Source organism: Mauremys reevesii, linkage group 2 (genome assembly GCF_016161935.1).
Source record: "Mauremys reevesii isolate NIE-2019 linkage group 2, ASM1616193v1, whole genome shotgun sequence".
Classification (NCBI taxonomy): Eukaryota; Metazoa; Chordata; order Testudines; family Geoemydidae; genus Mauremys; species Mauremys reevesii.
In genome coordinates, this window is record NC_052624.1 from 30,728,112 (window position 1) to 30,745,129 (window position 17,018).

Below are 17,018 nucleotides of genomic sequence, written 5' to 3' on the forward strand. Positions count from 1 at the left end.
CACGTAATTGCCTTTGGTATGATTTAGAAGCACCTGGTCATTTAAATTCTTCTGCAGAGACCAATTGCTTTTATACCTGCTTCAGTGAACCTGGTAAGTTCCAATGAGCCAAAATATATATGTTACCTACACTAGGCCCTCCAATTCATGCCCAATATATATTATATCTTATATTTTATATATACACATTAATCTAGCCTGAATTGTAGGTCCAGAGGCAGCTAGTTATTCACAAAGTAGCTGCCTTTAACCCTCAGAATTCTAGACAAAGTTTTGTCCCCAAACTGAAGATGTTCTTCTAACTGGTTGTAAAGGGTCACTTGAAATGCAGTGGACAATTAAGGGTTAGATTGTATTCATAAAGGATTAATAGGGGCAATTAAGGGTAACAGACAGTGTGGAGTGTTACAAATCGTTGTAATGAGCCACAAAATCAGTGGTTTGTGTATGTCTACACCACAAGTAATACAGTGACACTGCTGCAGCTATGCTGCTGTAGTATAGATACTTGCTACAGTGACAGAAAGGGATTTTCCATCTCCGTAGTAAATCTATCCCCGCAAGAAGCAGTAGCTAGGTCAATGGAAGCATTCTTCCATCAACCTAGTAGTGTCGACACCAGGATTTAGGTCATCTTAAACTATTTCTCTCAGAGGTTTGAATTTTGCACCTGTGAATGACATAGCTAGTTTAATCTAAGTTCTGGGTGTAGATCAGATCTTTATTATGAGCTGCAGTTTACCAACAGTAACCAAAACATATATTTGTAACTGGGGGTATCAGTGTTTTCTTTCTTCCTAATCTGGAATTTGATTTTGCATTTCCAGTAGCTCTACAATTAACAGTGCTCTGCCAATCCCCAATTAGTACATAAGAACAGCCATAATGGGTCATACCAATGGTCCATCTAGCCCAGTATCCAGACTTCGAACAGTGGCCAATGCCAGGTGCTTCAGAGGGAATAACCCAAACAGGTAATCATCAAGTGATCTATCCCGTCACCCATCAGAAACCAAATCAGTCATGAGGAAAGTCCTGGTTGAAATGGTAATCAAACACTTTTGTGGGTTGTGCAACTTCCAAATACCTTCCTCTGATCTGACCCAAATTAGTGAACCTTCCCCACAGATAATGTTACATGATAGGTATTGTCCTCTGAAACCTTTACTTACTAAAATAAGGCAAGCTAATATTGGGGACTTCATGTGCCAGCCAGGGCTGGCTCCAGGCACCAGCCGACCAAGCACATGCTTGGGGCGGCACCTTGTAAGGGGCGGCCAATCTTGGGATGGCGGGGCCGCGCTTGGGTTTTTTTTGTTTTTGTTTTGGCGAGGTTGCGCTCGGGGTTTTTTTTTTTTGTTGTTTTTGGTTCAGTGGGGCAGCACTTGGGGGGGGCTTGTTTTTGGTTCGGCGGCGCTCAGGGGGAGTTGTTTTGGGTTCGGCGGAGCGGCGCTCGGGGGGGGGTGTTTTTGTTTTTGGTTCGGTAGGAGGGTTGTTACAGCGGGGCGTTTTTTTTTGTTTTGTTTTTTTTTTTGCTTGAGGCTGCAAAAAAGTTAGAGCCGGCCCTGGTGCCAACAATAATGTGACAACAAGGATGCTAAGATGATGTTGTCCTCTTTTTCAAGCCAGAAGAGTCAAACTATCAAGTTGGAGGTTAAAAGCTATGTGTAATCTTTCATCATCATTCATTCATGCCCGTCACCCCAACCAGGGTATGGGCCACCAACCACAGATCTCCAGAGTCTTCTATCTTCTTCCAGGTATAGTTCATTGGTTCCATATAGCCCATTTTTTTATCAACCTGTCGAAGTCGTCGCGCGCCAGGTTCTTTTTCTTCTTTTTTCCTTTTCCCTGGGGGTGGTGTTCCACTCCTGGTGCTGTTTGTTGGCTGCTGTAGTGTGTGTCAGCGTAGTCCCCCCACTCCTTCCTTCTTCTTCCTTCCTCTGCTGCTGTGGGAGGGGACGGTCCTGGTCAAGGTGGATGATGGATGGTTGTGGCCAGCGGGGGATGGATCTGAATCAGCTATTAAGCTTATTAATGTGAAGGATCTTCTGGTGGGGTGTTTTGTTTTGTCTTCAGGTTCAGCAGCTCATCCATACAGTAGGACTGATTTCACGTTGGAGTTGAACAGTCGAATCTTTATTGCCAAAGACAGCTCTCTGGAGCTCCAGATGTTCTTGAGCTGTAAGAAGGCTGCTCTTGCCTTACCAATGTATAAAATTATATTATCATGCAGTATTTCTTCAAGTCCTTTTATCTTCTGGACTTTTAAAGATGTGTGATGCATCAAGTTTGGAATCCAATTATCCATTTCCAGTATTATAACAGAGGCCATACAATAACCTGGAAAGTTTGAAGGCAACATTCTATTTACTTCAGAACCTCACTTCAGCAAGTGACTGCCATTTAAAAGCTACAGGATAATGCTGTAAAATCAGATAAGTGTTTATTACATTCCCCCTAATGTTACTGAAGTAAAAAATATAATAGCAACAAGCAATAGCAAGATATTTTGGTAGATAATGTCAAGATGTACCTCCTCTTTACTCTGACGATTTCAGGCTCCTGGCACAGGACTGCAGTGTATTACATTAAAAAATAAATCCAACAGCCAAAAGCAAGGAAAGATTAAAATTAGAAAAGCAAACCTTTGACTGCTTTGAATGAGGGATGTGTCAGTGTCGTTAATTTTTAGTTGGGCCACTGTGACAGAGTGCTGGAAGCACTCAGAGTGCTGGAAGCTAACAGGAGAGCCAGCACTCTGATCACTTAGACACCAACCAGTTCCCTTGGAGAAGGCTGATTGGGGATATGCAGCTAATTAGCTGATCCATCTGGGAGAGCTAATGAATCAATTAGCTATTAGCTCAGGGGCATAAAAGAGGACACCAGAAGGAAATGAGGAGGGAGGACCTGGGCTAACTGAGCCGAGTATGATCTGACATCCTAAGGAAGGGAGACCTCTTTCTCCCTAGCTCTGGGGGAAAGAAACAAAATATTTTGCTACATGAGACTGTATTGGTACTGGTGATGGGAATATAAATAAATTCACATGAACTTGCCACATACTGATGGAGTCAGGGCATCATAGGACAGGGATAGAGCGCACCCCATTACAGCCACCTTAATTTGAATTACTGTGCATTAAATGTTATGAGTTCACCTAGCAGGCAATATCATGACTAATCAGGGATGTGATCATAGGGTTTAAAGGCAAACAGGGCTTCCTGCTACATGCACATAACAGAGTTTATGTGAGATCATAATGGCAAGTAGGCTGAAATAAATTTCACATAAGTACTTTTTCATTACCAAAGTATTCTTTAAAGTACTACCTTCTCTCTGAACACAAAATAAAAGCAACAATTCGGTGGAAAGAATACATTTCCTAAGGTGAAATATTTTTACTTTCTCCATAAAATAAAACTAGTAACATTCCAGAGTCTTTTTTTTTAAAAGAAAAAAACGCAGCTGCACATTTATATAAATGTTGATGTTTAGCTAATTAATTAGTGCACCAATTTAAGGCTTACGGAAAGCACCATTTTATTGAAAATCTGAAAAGGTCGTGTTCTGTTTTTTTGGAGCAAGAGTTTTGGTTTAATGGTTCTCTTACACTTGGCTCTACTCAGTCATTTCAACGTTACTTTTGCAGGCGAACAGAGAAGCTAAGCAAGGGCTTTATATAGCAGGAGAGCACTCATTAAAAAGTGGTAGCCCCCTGGCTAATACTTTGTCCTGTCTTAATAACGTCCATATGTAGTTTGACAAAACAAAGTCATGCCTATATTAAATTACTATTTTCAATTAGCACAATAATGTTTATTGTTAACTTTGAAATTTACAGCATTATTGTTCTGTGCTTTCATTGCTGGAATATTTTAATTTATGGAGCTCTACACGTAAATCAGTGAGACCAGACCATGATTTTATCAGCAAGGCACAGTAATTTTTTTCACTAGTATTTTTCATGGTTAATCTGATGAGAGATAGCGAACTAAGATTACAGTGTTTAATTAGACAAGCTCCAGTTCAACCCTTAAACTACAACAATTAAGTCATAGACTGTTTTTGCAATGCAATTTTATGGGGCACTACAGCTACAAGATGGAACTTACTTTTTTGGAGAGTTATTTTAGAACTGAAAAGCCTGAATGCTGCTCAGAACCCAGGAAGCAGCAAAGGCTAAATTTAATTAAAAAATGTCAATTTGCCATCATCCAAATGGGATACTTCATCTGAGACACTTTTTAGGCTGTGATTTTTCAATGGGGCCCAAGGAGCTGGGTGCTGAAATCCCAATGGTTTGCAAAGGAAATAGGCTGTGTTTAGCCCTTCTGAAAAATCCCAGCGTCTGGTGTCTCCAATTGCTCCCCCAAACTGCCAGTTTGGATGCTATGTGCTCTTGAAGAAGGAACACATACTTTACCTTGAAGTGATTTTGAAATAAATTAGCTATGAAGAAACAGGATTCTGAAAACATGCAGTGTATTGCATTTGCCTTAGCTTAAGAACTTCGTTACACCACTTAGAGTTACTCCACTGAGTTTCTGGGCCAGCATCTCTTCATGCCTTCTAAATAGTGTGGCTATAAACACACACTGAATACTGTTCGATGTCATCCTTTTCCTGCAAACCGCCCTCACCCCACCCCGAACCATCTAACTTTTCAGCATGTGTTGTATGTGACTAGTAGCAACTCAAACCAATAGAGATATTGCAAGTGTAAAGCATGACTCTCCGTCCCTCACTAGCTGCCAGATCACGGGATTTGTAAGTTTGCTACTGGCTTTGAGACCAAATGCCTGGGCCTTAGCTGAGGCAGTAGAGGTTAAATCTAGAGGTCTGTGGTTCAACAACTGCTGACGATGCACCCAGGGAAGTGGTGTTACAGAGTTAACAGATTAAGTGTACAAATTGAAGATGTTATTCATTAGTGAACTTCTATAGCGCCCTCCAAACAAAGGTACTCAGCCTTGTAGCACACGTTAGGGGTTAGGTAATAGTTACTTGTGCAATTTTTACAGAGGGGGAAAAAGAAGGTTCAAACAATTTAAGTGACTTTGCCACCAAAAGTGACAAGAATTGAACCTAGATGTCCCTACTGCCAGTCCCATGTTGTAAGCATGAGACCACCATTTCAGTGCCCCAGTGAATACTAGCCCTGGTTCCTAAGTTTCATATTTCAGTACAATATAATGGTTGAGGTTATTTTTTTTTAGTTAATTAAGAGTATACACAACACTATTCGAGGTTTTCCCTGGCGGCTTAATGGAACAGACTGCCATAAGTGAGCGACCTTGAAAGGAAAACTCATGTAAAGCACAAGAAATCTGAACATACCTTAGAGCACTTCTTGTGTGTTTAATTTCATTTTGAAATACTACACCTCATACCCCATTTCCACCACAATGGAAAATATACCTTAAATTATCTAGTGCATTTTTCAAAAAAAGCTATCTTACATTTGAGACCAATGTGATTAAACAAAAAATGAGATCCTACAGCTGTCAGCTGAATGCCAGTAGTTTTCTAACAGTAGATTTTGCAGGTATAATCACAATGAACATCTGGTAATAATTAACTCCATAAAAATAATACTGTTAACTCCCCACTGCTCTTTGGCATGCACAGTTTTCTCTGATCTACCAAGAGTCTACACAGTACTTCTCCAAATACTTGAATAAAGCCCGTTAAAAAGCATTAGAAACTGAAATCTCATTCACTCTGGATATGTAATGTCTTTTCTTTCATTTAAGTTTTAAAAAATTGATTTGATACAACAATTCAAGCTTACAAAGAAAAAAATGTGTACTATTAATAAATGGAAGCCCATCAGTAAAGGCTTAGTGTATAATTTTCCTGTTTTCTCTACTGAAAGACTCCATTGAACAAAGCATTTTTATCATCAGTTACCCAATGCATCTTTATCTGCTTACGGCAGATTCCAACTGGAACATGCTTTGCTCACTAAAACCAGAGACCTTCAAGCGTTTCAGTTACTTCAAATAGATAGTTTAGAGTTAACACAAAGATAAGAATGTGTCATTTAAAAGTGGAAGAAAAACTTGCCTACTGCTTCTTGAAGAGGAAATTATGCCCTTCAATTCTGGCTAGAGGGCAGAGTCCTTCCCAGTGGAGAAAGGCAGTCTGAATAAAAACCCTCCATCACAAGCAATGCCTATGGAAGGTGAGCTGTCTCAGGTAGCCAGCTACGCCCTTGCATTCCAAAGCTACGAATCACAATTATAATTAATGACAACCATGCTATATACAACCTGTCGTTAATGGGGAAGGAGGACAAGTAGGTTGACAATGGCAGTATTTTTTCATTTCTTTAGCTACATTCTTCATATTAAAATTCACTTGGATGAACTGGTCTGGTGGACCTGTTCTATAAGGAAAAAAAAATGAAGGTAGTGAGTTTTCCTATGTCAAAATATAAATTCCACAAATCAGTGAGAACACAAATGTGCATAAGCAAATGTCCTGGGCTTTTTAAAAAAGCCTTCACACCACCACTTGGAGAACATGCATCTCCAGAGGAAAACAACGTCAGCTCATGATGCTTAATGATGTGTTTGCTGGACCAATTTGCTTTTACAACATACCGTATGCTCTCTCTTTAAACAATACACAGATTCTTTCTCCTCACAAATAAAGCCATTGTGATTGCAGAATGCACCTTAATTCTCTGTGGTGGCAAGTGACTCTTAACCTCTGACTCAACTATAGCATTTTTGACATCTCACTACAACAGACTGGGTCCATCATACTTTTGCAATAAGTAAAACAAAGGAGAAATGCCATTTCACTTTTTCTTAGCGAGAATCCCAGAGGCTCAGTGTATATCAAGTTCATACTGTAATGTTTCTTTTCTGCATAATGAATTGAAGACAGAATTCTTTGGACATCTTTAAAGGATTAAAGATAAGGAAGTTACCTCCCTCTCCTCCCCCTCGCCCCCAATAGTACCAGGATTAGGAGTTTTGCATGAACGCCACAGCTACATACCTGTAGTCCTACCTGAATAAGGCAGCTCCTAATTCAAAATACTCATACACAGACTACGTCTCTGCTAGGAATGTGACAGAGGAAAAAGAGTACTTCTAAAAAGTAGAATTATTAATGCTCGACAGAATGACTTTATTTTCCCTGTTATCTGTGGTGGGGATTGGTTAATTGCCAAATCCTAGTAATTTGAGAATTCATTGTATGAAGAGGGGCCGATAATGTTACTTTTCATTAACCAAAATGCTTCCTAAAATATCCAGCTACATCTTTAGTGCATTTGAGCTTAGGTTAAGGATTCTAGCAGAGTCCTCCTGTTCTTACAGGATGGTAACCCTGGATTTGAACTGATACCGAAGATTTACCACATCCTCATGTATGTTTGAATGTTGCAGTAGCCCTGTAAATTCCTAATTCACAGAAGGGTTAGTCCCAATTCTCCTGCCCAAAACCACCACGTAGGTTCAGAAGCAGATGAGACATTTTCCAAAAGCACTCTTCATCCTTCAATTTGTGGTTATAAGTGCCCAGTACAGTTATGTTAATATAGTGATAGGATTTATTACCAACCTTCCTTCTCAGTGGCAGGTGACAAGGAATAATTGACTTACGTGACGAGGTAAAGTTTTAGAATATGCTCCTATTAAATTCCAAACCTAATCAACCAACTGATAAGGGGAGGAATTATTTTATAAAAAAGAGTTACAAGAGTTTTAGTGAGATAAGATAGTAAAGACATTGGGAACACAACTAACTTCTGATTGTCAGAGACCGAGCTGACATGGTGTCTGAAGGATGATTGGTTGATACAGCATGTGACTAAGGCCACAACTTTGGTACTGAGGAGTTTCCATCTTTTTGTAATATACTGGACAGACTTAGACTGCGTGCATAGGTTTCAATGGGCATTCAAGTGCATACAAAAAAACAACAAAACCTTTTTTTATAAAAATGTCTTACCTCCACTCACCAACGGATGAAAGAGGACTGTTAACAGTTTAATACATAAAAGCTAGCTGTCTGGTCCATTTGACGCTGTATAGTGAAACACCTGAAGAGAACACAAGCTCATGAAGTGATAGTGGGTATATTATGGGAACAAGTTTTTAGAGCTGTTTGAGGAAAGGTTATGGTCTTTCAGTTCAAGTACAGAACTGAGAGATGAACTCATGATCACTAGCTCCTGGGAAACTGCTTGCCTCCGTTTCTCCATCTTTAAAATGGGGGATAAGTATTTATATTTCCTTCACAGGATGTTTTGTAAATTAGTGTCTCTAAACCAGTTAAGGTAGAACATCAGGGGGCATATTGGGAGCAAGGAAAGAAAAGCCGTAAAGGTTCAGCAGCTAATAATGCTGCACTGGTGGTCAAGAATTAATGTGAAACCAGTTTTCTCCCAAGGTAACTTAATGGAGAAAGCCAGAGAACATGTGAAAAGAGCAGAAACTGGAGAGTTGGAGATGAGTACTCTGAGTAAACTTCCAAGTCTATCAATTGTTAAAATGCAGCTGTTGTATCTCATCTAAGCTACTGTAGGACTTCTGTCAGATTCAAATAATACATTTAAGTACTGGTTTTACAACACCTCCCACAAAATATTGTGGGGGAGAGGGGGAGAACACACTGAAATACCTTTTACTTAAATAATATTCCTATCCCAATTTGAGATATTGGTATTATAGGTTAATACACTCTAAATACACTTCACATACAATCCAGTCAGTGACAGACTTTCCATCCATAGTGAAATGAACTCTTTGTTTAAAGAGAACCACAAGAATAAAAATGCCTCAAAGGAAGACTGAATGACTGGCATGCACAGGCTGGAAAAAACTACTCGCACTTCAACCTGACAAAGCTTCAAACACTCTCAAAACAACTGGCTTTTAAACATCTGCTTTCAAGCTTTTAGAAAGAAGTGTACTTACTTCAAAATCCTGTTTTTTTTTTTTTTTTTTAAACTGCTTGTCTGGTTTTATATAGGAAAAAAGAAAAAAGTCTTCACACTATTGCAACTCCTTCTAGCCAACAGTAAGAGTTAGACTTCCATTGCACTATTTTGGAGAAGTTTCTCACTCCAGCTAAAAATTTCTTTCCAAACCACATAAAACATTCAGGTGCTAAGAAAACAAAAATTACACCTCACTCAAGTTACCAAACATCAACATGCAAGTTTGGCAAGAACATCTGCAGCCAAGATGATTCAGAGACAGATAAATTTAGAACGGTGCTTTCCTATGGCATGTGGGTGCCAAATAGAGTAGATATGCAAAAGCTATATTCCAAGTGCTGCTTCTGAAATATTTGGGAAGAAAGTTATTAGCAAAACTCTTCTTTCAAATGTCCTCAGCCGCCTAAAGTCCTCGACAATGTAGTTCCCTGATCTGCCTTTAGTGTTTCCATCCATCACTTGATTTATCCACATAAAACTACAGGCTCTCCAACCTCCGAGGACTAAGCCAAATGCAGTGTGGCAACTTCACATGGGACCAACCATTTATGGGCTGAACAGTAGAGCTTTGATACCAGCTAATCTACCATAAATAGCTCTTGAAACTCAGAAGGATCAGATCAGCTGTTGCAACACTCCCAGCCTGTAGTTACTTCAAATCCAATTATATTGTCAACTGTGTCCTGCAGCTTTCATTTTACATCCCCTCACCAAACCAAGAAATTAAAAGCAGCAAAAACTAAAGGGCAATAAAACAAAGAAAGCCAATTACAGATATGAGGCGGGCCTGGGAATGGAATGGAAAGTAAGTAGAGAGAGAGTGCGTCTAGTAAAGATTTTTATTAAAATAGTATCTCTTAAAATCCTTTTAAAAACCAGCAGATTTTAGTGGGTAAGAAAGCAGTTTAACAATCTGATGTCCAAGAAAAAATAATAGCCCAGACTTGCAAAGCAAATGATATGAAATAAGTAAATAGTAGAACGAACAACAAATTGAGTTTTAAAAGCAAGGGAAATTAAGCAGATAGTAACGCTGTAACAACTCGAGTGTTTTTATTACAGTGAGAGGATTAAACTGCCTAGATATTTTTCCATGACTTTTAAAAACAAAAACCAAATGTTCAAATATTATCCCTGGAGCAAATCTTAGACCTTCATTTTATACATGCTTAAAGTACCATGTTTCCTTTGAAGTATTTAGAAATGTTTTTCCTCACCAGAAACCAAGAACTACCATTTAAAAACCTGAATATTTTGAAGCCACTGGCTATTTTTATGTTTTACCAATGCAAGGCAATGTAACTTTCTAAAACTATTAACTGCACTACTGAAGGACAGTGATGCCTGGAAAAGTGTAAAATAGTGACATTGTCCTGAGGCAAAATTTAAGAGCGAGGACTTACAAATAATGGTGCCCGAACAGCATTTCATTTTAAGTTACTCAACATCACAGGGAAAGAACACGCCAATTAAAGTAATTTTCTTAAACTGAAAGTATAAAATTAGATGTAATCTTTAAGATTAAATTATATGCTTCCACATTTTTGCTCAGGTTCATCCTTACAAACAAAACAAACAAGCCCACAACTGCTTCCATGAAGCCTACAAACTCCAGTGCTTGGAAGAAGGGTAGTCTTGCAGAAGAGACTGGATTAGGTCTTGAGAGAGCTGTGTTTAAGTCCCAGCTCTGAGAGAGTCTCTCTCTCTCTGCGACCTCAGACAGGTCACTTAGCCTGGGACTCAGTTCCCCTTCTGCAAAATGGGAATACTACTCCCGTTTACCATGAGTTCGCACAGCGTTTCGCATAATGAGGGTCTGAATTTTGGTTGGGGCCTCTAAGTGCTGCTGTAATGAAAATGAAGTAATGTTTGAAAATCCCCAAAACCTAGAAGGAAAATCATGGATAAACCTTCCAGTTAGCTTTGAGTTGCATTCCATCACCTTCCTCATTCTGCACATTGTCAACTTAGACAGTGCAAGGTCCTTGTTTCAACCTAGTCTGCAAAGCGCTTAGCACACTGCGAGCACCACATCTGAGTCACTGGTTTTAATCGTAACCAGGTTAAAAGTTTCAAACTAGTTTCAGTAAAATGCTGGTGACTTAAGTAAAGGTGTTTGTAATCTTTGCTCAGTTTCTGGTGAAGAAATGTCCATCAACAAATCACCTCAGCTGGCCTGCTTTTGAAGTCTGATCAGGAAGGCCAAGAACTGAAAGAGGGCAAGACGACAACTTTTTCCTCAAGCCCTAGAGAATAAATATTAATCCAAATGGAGCCAGATGCACGTTACTAGAGAAAGGCACTGGGCTGACAAGTATTCAGAACTGTGAAAATTTGTCTTAACCGTTTTGTGTTTCAGTTTGAACATTATTCTAAACAGTACTTCATTTTTAAGTAAAATGATTTCTAAGATCTGTAGCCTCCCCTTTCCCACCACAACTGGGTATACTGTGACTGGTAACAGAAGGGATTCAAAAGAATTCTTACATTACTATACTCATTAAATTGGAGTAAATAATCTGCTTGGGATGGGAATCAGACTGAAAGCAGCAACGAACAATTTATCCACAGGTACAGCAGAAGTTCTGGCAATTGGTGCTCTCTCCATATCCATTTAAATCCTGGCTCTCTTATCTGAAGACTTCTAAAAATGACTGACCCTTATGACACGGACACCACTCCCATGAATAAGAACTGGACTGAGATTACCAACTCATTTCACACAAACCACTACACAGCCAAACAGTAAGTTTGTCACTACCAACACAGGTGGAATTTTAAGGCTCTGTTACCACCCTCCTGAACTATTCCTTTTTTTTTTTTTTTTAAGCCCAACGTTAAGATCCTATTTCCACACAAGCTGCCTTAGCAGTACAAATCATGGGAAGAGGTTCTGAATCTTGTAAACATGCTGTGACCCCATAACACACAGTACAAGTTTTGTAGGGTCCCAAAGACCCCGAGAAGTTACAGCTAACACACTTTAGCATCACCATTAGTTTTTGCTTACTGTCAGAGGTTTCCTTCCATCATACCTCACAGTATATATGTGATTCAGCCTACACCTTTCATGGACAGTTATCTTGGCTTCTCTAGAAGTGAGACACTGGGGCTGTAATTCAGACTCACGATGACTGCCCCTTTAATGAAGTCAGAAGGGCTCATATTAACATGCTCATTGTGGTATCATGGACTCATATTTCCAGAGAGGATCCACGTTTCAATGCGTAACAGTCATGGAATAATTATAGTATAATACACACACTATGCCAAGTTTACTGCAGGCTTTGTAAGATGTATGACTACACAAGAAACTGCATTACTTACAAAAAAGTTAGCTACTGGCTTTGCTCCTTCCTGTGAAAAGCTATGTTATACAGAGAAAGGCAAACTTAATGCAACTTACCAGCGTCCATTGTTAGAATCATGACCCCACTTCTGTGTCTCAGGAGCAGAAAGCCTTACCATCCAGTGTTATGTGAATAACTCAAAGGGACACAGCATGGCTTTGTTTCAGCTTTTATCTTCTGGCTCATACACTCCTCCTCCCTCTTGTGGGATAAAAGCACTGCCTGTACCCTCTGCCTAGCTATCCCTATTGGTTCATTTAAAATACCTCATTTATTTAGCATATTCATGTTTCTGTGCGAGCCTAAAATGACCCACAGTTTTTGTCCAGCCTGGTTTTTCTCCCTCCGGGAGAGGGAAAAGTTCACTCTCACTGACTTAATAGTCCCAATTGGTTTCATTTTAATAGGGCCAAAATACTTTCCCTGGCACACTGCCTGAGAAGCACACTGCCTGTATGCTGGTGAGAGGCAACAAAACACCGCCCCCCCGCCCCCCGCACGCTGCAGTAACCCTGAATTCTACTGTGCTTCTCATCCACAGGGTGAGTGGCTGAAGGATCCACACAGCTTGGGGGCCCATCTCAAGAACTGCCATCCAACCCTGCTGCAGTGAAAAACTGCACTCTCTTTTACATCTGGATATACCATGGTGAGGCAGGATTTACCCTCTTAGGGTTTTTCTTCCCCATGTAGACATATCTGTGACTGGCCAGCCAACTAAGGCTCATGCAGCTTGAGCTACAGGACTGTTTCGTTGCTAGGCAGACATCCGGGCTTCGGCTGGAGCCTGAGCTCTGAGACCCTCCCACCCTGCCCAAGCCCGAGTCCAAGTTGGCTGGCACAGGCTAGTTGCAGGGTTTTCTTTGCTGTGTAGACATACCCTTAGACAATTTGAAGGTTGTTAGGCAGTAATCTGACTGCATGAAAAGCACATGTGAATACCACCAAGAACTCTAAGGGCTGGGAGACTAATTGTTCCTCGCTGAGGGGGAAATATAAAAGTAGCAACTGGTTTCATGGCTCCTACAATGTACTGTCTATGTGAAATACTCAGAGGTTTTAAACTCATTTAAGAAACAACATTCCAGCTAAGGATGGGGAAATACACAAACCATAACAAAAAACAATGTCATGGAATTTCCATATGATAGGGAGATGGCAGGATTCTCAATTACAATGGAGTTGAAGGAAGGCCCTAAAAAAATAAAAGGTTGCTTTTGTATGGTGAAATCCTTAGGCAGGGTGTGAAACACAGCTCTGGTGTGCTTGGCGGCGCTCAGCGCTAGTGCGCCGCAGCCCCAAGGCGCCCCGCGCGCGCCAGAGCGCCCCAGCGCTCCTCCCACACACACCCAGCGGGACAGCGGACAGCGCTGGGAGAGTCTCTCGCTGGGCTGGGGCTGACACTGGCGCTCAAAGCAAGCGCTGGGGAGCGCTGCCGCGGCAGCGCTTTGAAATGCAAGTGTAGCCAAAGCCTTAGATCTGAAGTTTGACTTTGAAAGTTAAGGTCGTTTCTCTTATAGCTTGAATGGTCAACAGAATTTATGTCTATACACGTGCTTCAAACACAGAGTGAATGAAATGCCACTGTTCCTTATCGGTCTTCTGATAAGCACCAGCTAAGCATCACTTTTTCTAAATTAAGAGTGTATACTTGCTAAGCTGTAACCTCAGCACACTAGTTACCACTAGTTATGTTAGGACTCATAACTCAGTGATAAGGCCACAAGTAAATTTTGAAATTATTACCTATTCAAACAAAGAGTTCTCCCTTCTTTTTAAGGATGTGAACAGCATGTTATAAACACTGAGTTTAAGGCTATCCAAACAAATTGGAACCCACAATTAGGAGAATTAGCATGAGCAACAGTGCTGAATCACCATTCCTCATGATATATTTTTTGCATCTACTCTGGCTTTAAGTGGCATTGTGCCAGGATACAGGCTCTGATTCAGTCTGTTAACCACATTGGAAAAATAATACATGCAGAAGGAAGACAACTTATTCCTGGCATCCAGAGTTACAATAATAGGACACCAAAACAAGAGTTTGGGAAGAAATATAAACTCTCATGCTTCAAGACATAAGCTAACCCTTAACTAATGGGAGCAAGGAAGAAACTTTCCATGTGAGAAAGTTATTCCCTAACTGCCTACTCCACCGTTTCATGCATTTTTCTTTGAAGTAGCTGGTATTTAGTCCCTATCTGATACAAGACACAGGTCTAAATGGGCCATTGGCATCACCCCATACTGCAGTTCCTAGAATACAGAAGATGAGCCTCTCTATCACCCAAAAGTCTGTCACCTCAGGTGACAATTCAGTCCCCAGTCTTACAATTGGCAGGAACAGTCATTTCTGCTTTTAGAAGAAAATTCGGAACTCATCTGCCCTTAAAGCTTCCCAAGTTTTCAAACCGGCTTTAACCACATTTCTGCAACTAAAGCATCAAATATTTGTTCTGGGGAATGCCACACAATGAGGGGGTTACAGAACCTGGTTTGGCAAGTCAGTGTGTAGGAATTACTGCAATCTAATCACAGAATGGCAAAAGTACAAATCATTTCAACGTTAAAGCAAGATAAATGGATACAAATGTGGTGGTACTCCTCAACCTGTGCATATGCTAAACACAGTTTAAATGGTTCTCAGAAAGGAGCTGACTCCAAACTAATAAAGATGAAGTAGGCACAGTTTGATTGGTATCAATGGAAGTGAGGAAATACAAGTAGCCCCATAGGCATGTAGAACCAGAGTATGTTTCTAGCTTATCTAAATTAGATTTAGTGATGATGTTCAATCTCTGACATTAACAGCGTAAATGCTATTGCACTGTATCAAAACATGGGACTTATAAAAATTGGGTATCACTGGTGTTTCACTTATAACCCAGCGAAGAAAAGTGAAAATTTCACTAGGTCACAAATTGCACTATGGCTCAACTTTTATAAAAAAAGAGAAGGATTGGAGAATGCCAAGTGTAGTTATTTATCTGATTTCATGAAGCTACACCAAATGGACATTTTGCAGCCCTACCAAGGTGACAGTAAAAGAATTAAGATTTGCATGTGGAGCCTTCACTCCGCTCCCTTTTGTGTATGTCTCACGATACACTCCAATTGCTGGTCGCATGCTATTTCACACATATTTCACACTTATATGTATCAGACAACTTACTGCCTTTGATACAAGGCAATTTTTGTTGTTGCTGCTGCTAATACAGTTTTCATTGGTGTTATGGTCCAGAATATACACCGATTTAGACTTCTTAAGTAAGTCCTCCCTCCAGTATGTATTTTAACAGTTAGCAGCTAATAGAGTTTGTGGCAGTTCGGGAGGATTTTTAAAAATTTCTTTCTTCCTTCTTTTTCTCTAGGATTAGGTAGTAGGAAGAGAAGACAACGATGGCTCCTGAGGCAACACTAGCAAGGACCCAAACAGGAGAGGAGACAGAAGATGGTTGAATGTGGAAGCTGCATGACGTGCCACATCCTTGAGTGGGTATCTGATGGAACCTCCTATGCATGAAACGTTGCCTGATATAGCTCACGGCAGAGATGATCCAAAGATAAAAATAAGCAGCTGGAGACTAATGATCTGAAGATACAAAAACAGGGGAGAAGAGCAGAGGGTACAGACAACTCAATATTTGCTGACACCAGATCAACAAAGGAACCTGGAGGGAAAACTGCAAGAGGAGGAGAGTGATCCATGGTAGAATGTGATCACCAGACAAAGCAGAGGAAGAGACTGGCTAATATAGATGGGGGAAAAAAATTAGCTACAGGTTTGGTGCATTGGAAAAAGAGGAGGAGAAACAGGCAGATGGGGGGTAGGGCAGGGGAGAAAAGAAGGAAAACCATTCCATGCAGAAGATACAATGGAGATAGCTAGGGACCGATTCTATGTAAAAATGAGGATAATCCTGGCCGCTGCTTCCCACAACTCCCATTGGCTGGGAACGGGGAAACGCTGTCACTGGGAGCTACAGGGGGCCATATCTGCAGACAATCAACGTAAACAAAATGTCTCGCGGCCCGCCAGCGGATTACCCTGATGGGCTGCGTGCCGAAGGTTGCCGACCCCTGATCTAACCTCAGTAGTCAGACTTTGGAACAAAATTATGAAAGAAAGAATAATTAAATCCATAGAGAAAACAGAAGAAAGGATATAATTTAACATGGGTTTACCAAATTGTGCCAGATAATTTGATTTCCTTCTTTAAGCAAATAACTGACTTTAGTGAAGAGAAATTCAGTAGAACTAATATACAGATTTTGACCTAATACCACATGGGAAATTATTGGTTAAATTAGTGAAGATGGGTATCAGTACAAGCACCGTAAAGTGAATAAGGAACTGGCTAAAGGGGAGAATGCAACAGGTTGTGTGAAGGTGAATTATCAGACTGGAGGGAGGTTACTAGTGGAGTTCCTCAAGGATCAGTCTTGGGACTAATCTTCTTTAACATTTTTATTAAATGACCTTAGCACAGCATTTCCCAAACTTTTTTGGCCACGGGACACTTTGTAGCCTATTACGGAAAACTTATAATATTACTTGTAGTCTCTTTTGGTTTTCAAATAAAAAATTGGGTTATTTTATAAAACAAAGCAAAAATACAAATTTAAAATAACTTGAACTAAAAATTTCTAACTGGAAAGCGTGTATAAAGTAGTACAAAAATCAAGTGCAAGAGTCAAAATTT

The 17,018-nt window shown here is 40.2% G+C and overlaps 1 protein-coding gene and 1 long non-coding RNA gene across 5 annotated transcripts in view; one reads left to right on the forward strand and one right to left on the reverse strand.

Moving 5' to 3' along the window:
* Positions 1 to 17,018, reverse strand: part of SVIL (supervillin) — a 223,454-nt gene that overhangs the window by 137,779 nt on the left and 68,657 nt on the right. The window contains exon 1 of one of the 3 annotated variants that reach the window (XM_039522303.1): positions 12,369 to 12,435. The exons of the other annotated variants lie outside the window; for them this stretch is intronic. Coding sequence (XP_039378237.1) covers positions 12,369 to 12,390 — 22 coding nt within the window. The 5' untranslated portion in view covers positions 12,391 to 12,435. Of the gene's footprint in view, positions 1 to 12,368; positions 12,436 to 17,018 lie in introns of those variants that run through there. 3 annotated transcript variants of the gene reach the window in all.
* Positions 9,658 to 16,677, forward strand: LOC120396992. 2 transcript variants are annotated; one of them, XR_005593607.1, is made up of 4 exons: positions 9,658 to 9,767; positions 11,534 to 11,707; positions 12,854 to 12,961; positions 15,687 to 16,677. It is a non-coding gene; the product is annotated as an uncharacterized LOC120396992 (long non-coding RNA). The 2 variants fall into 2 exon arrangements; XR_005593606.1 differs by lacking the exon at positions 12,854 to 12,961.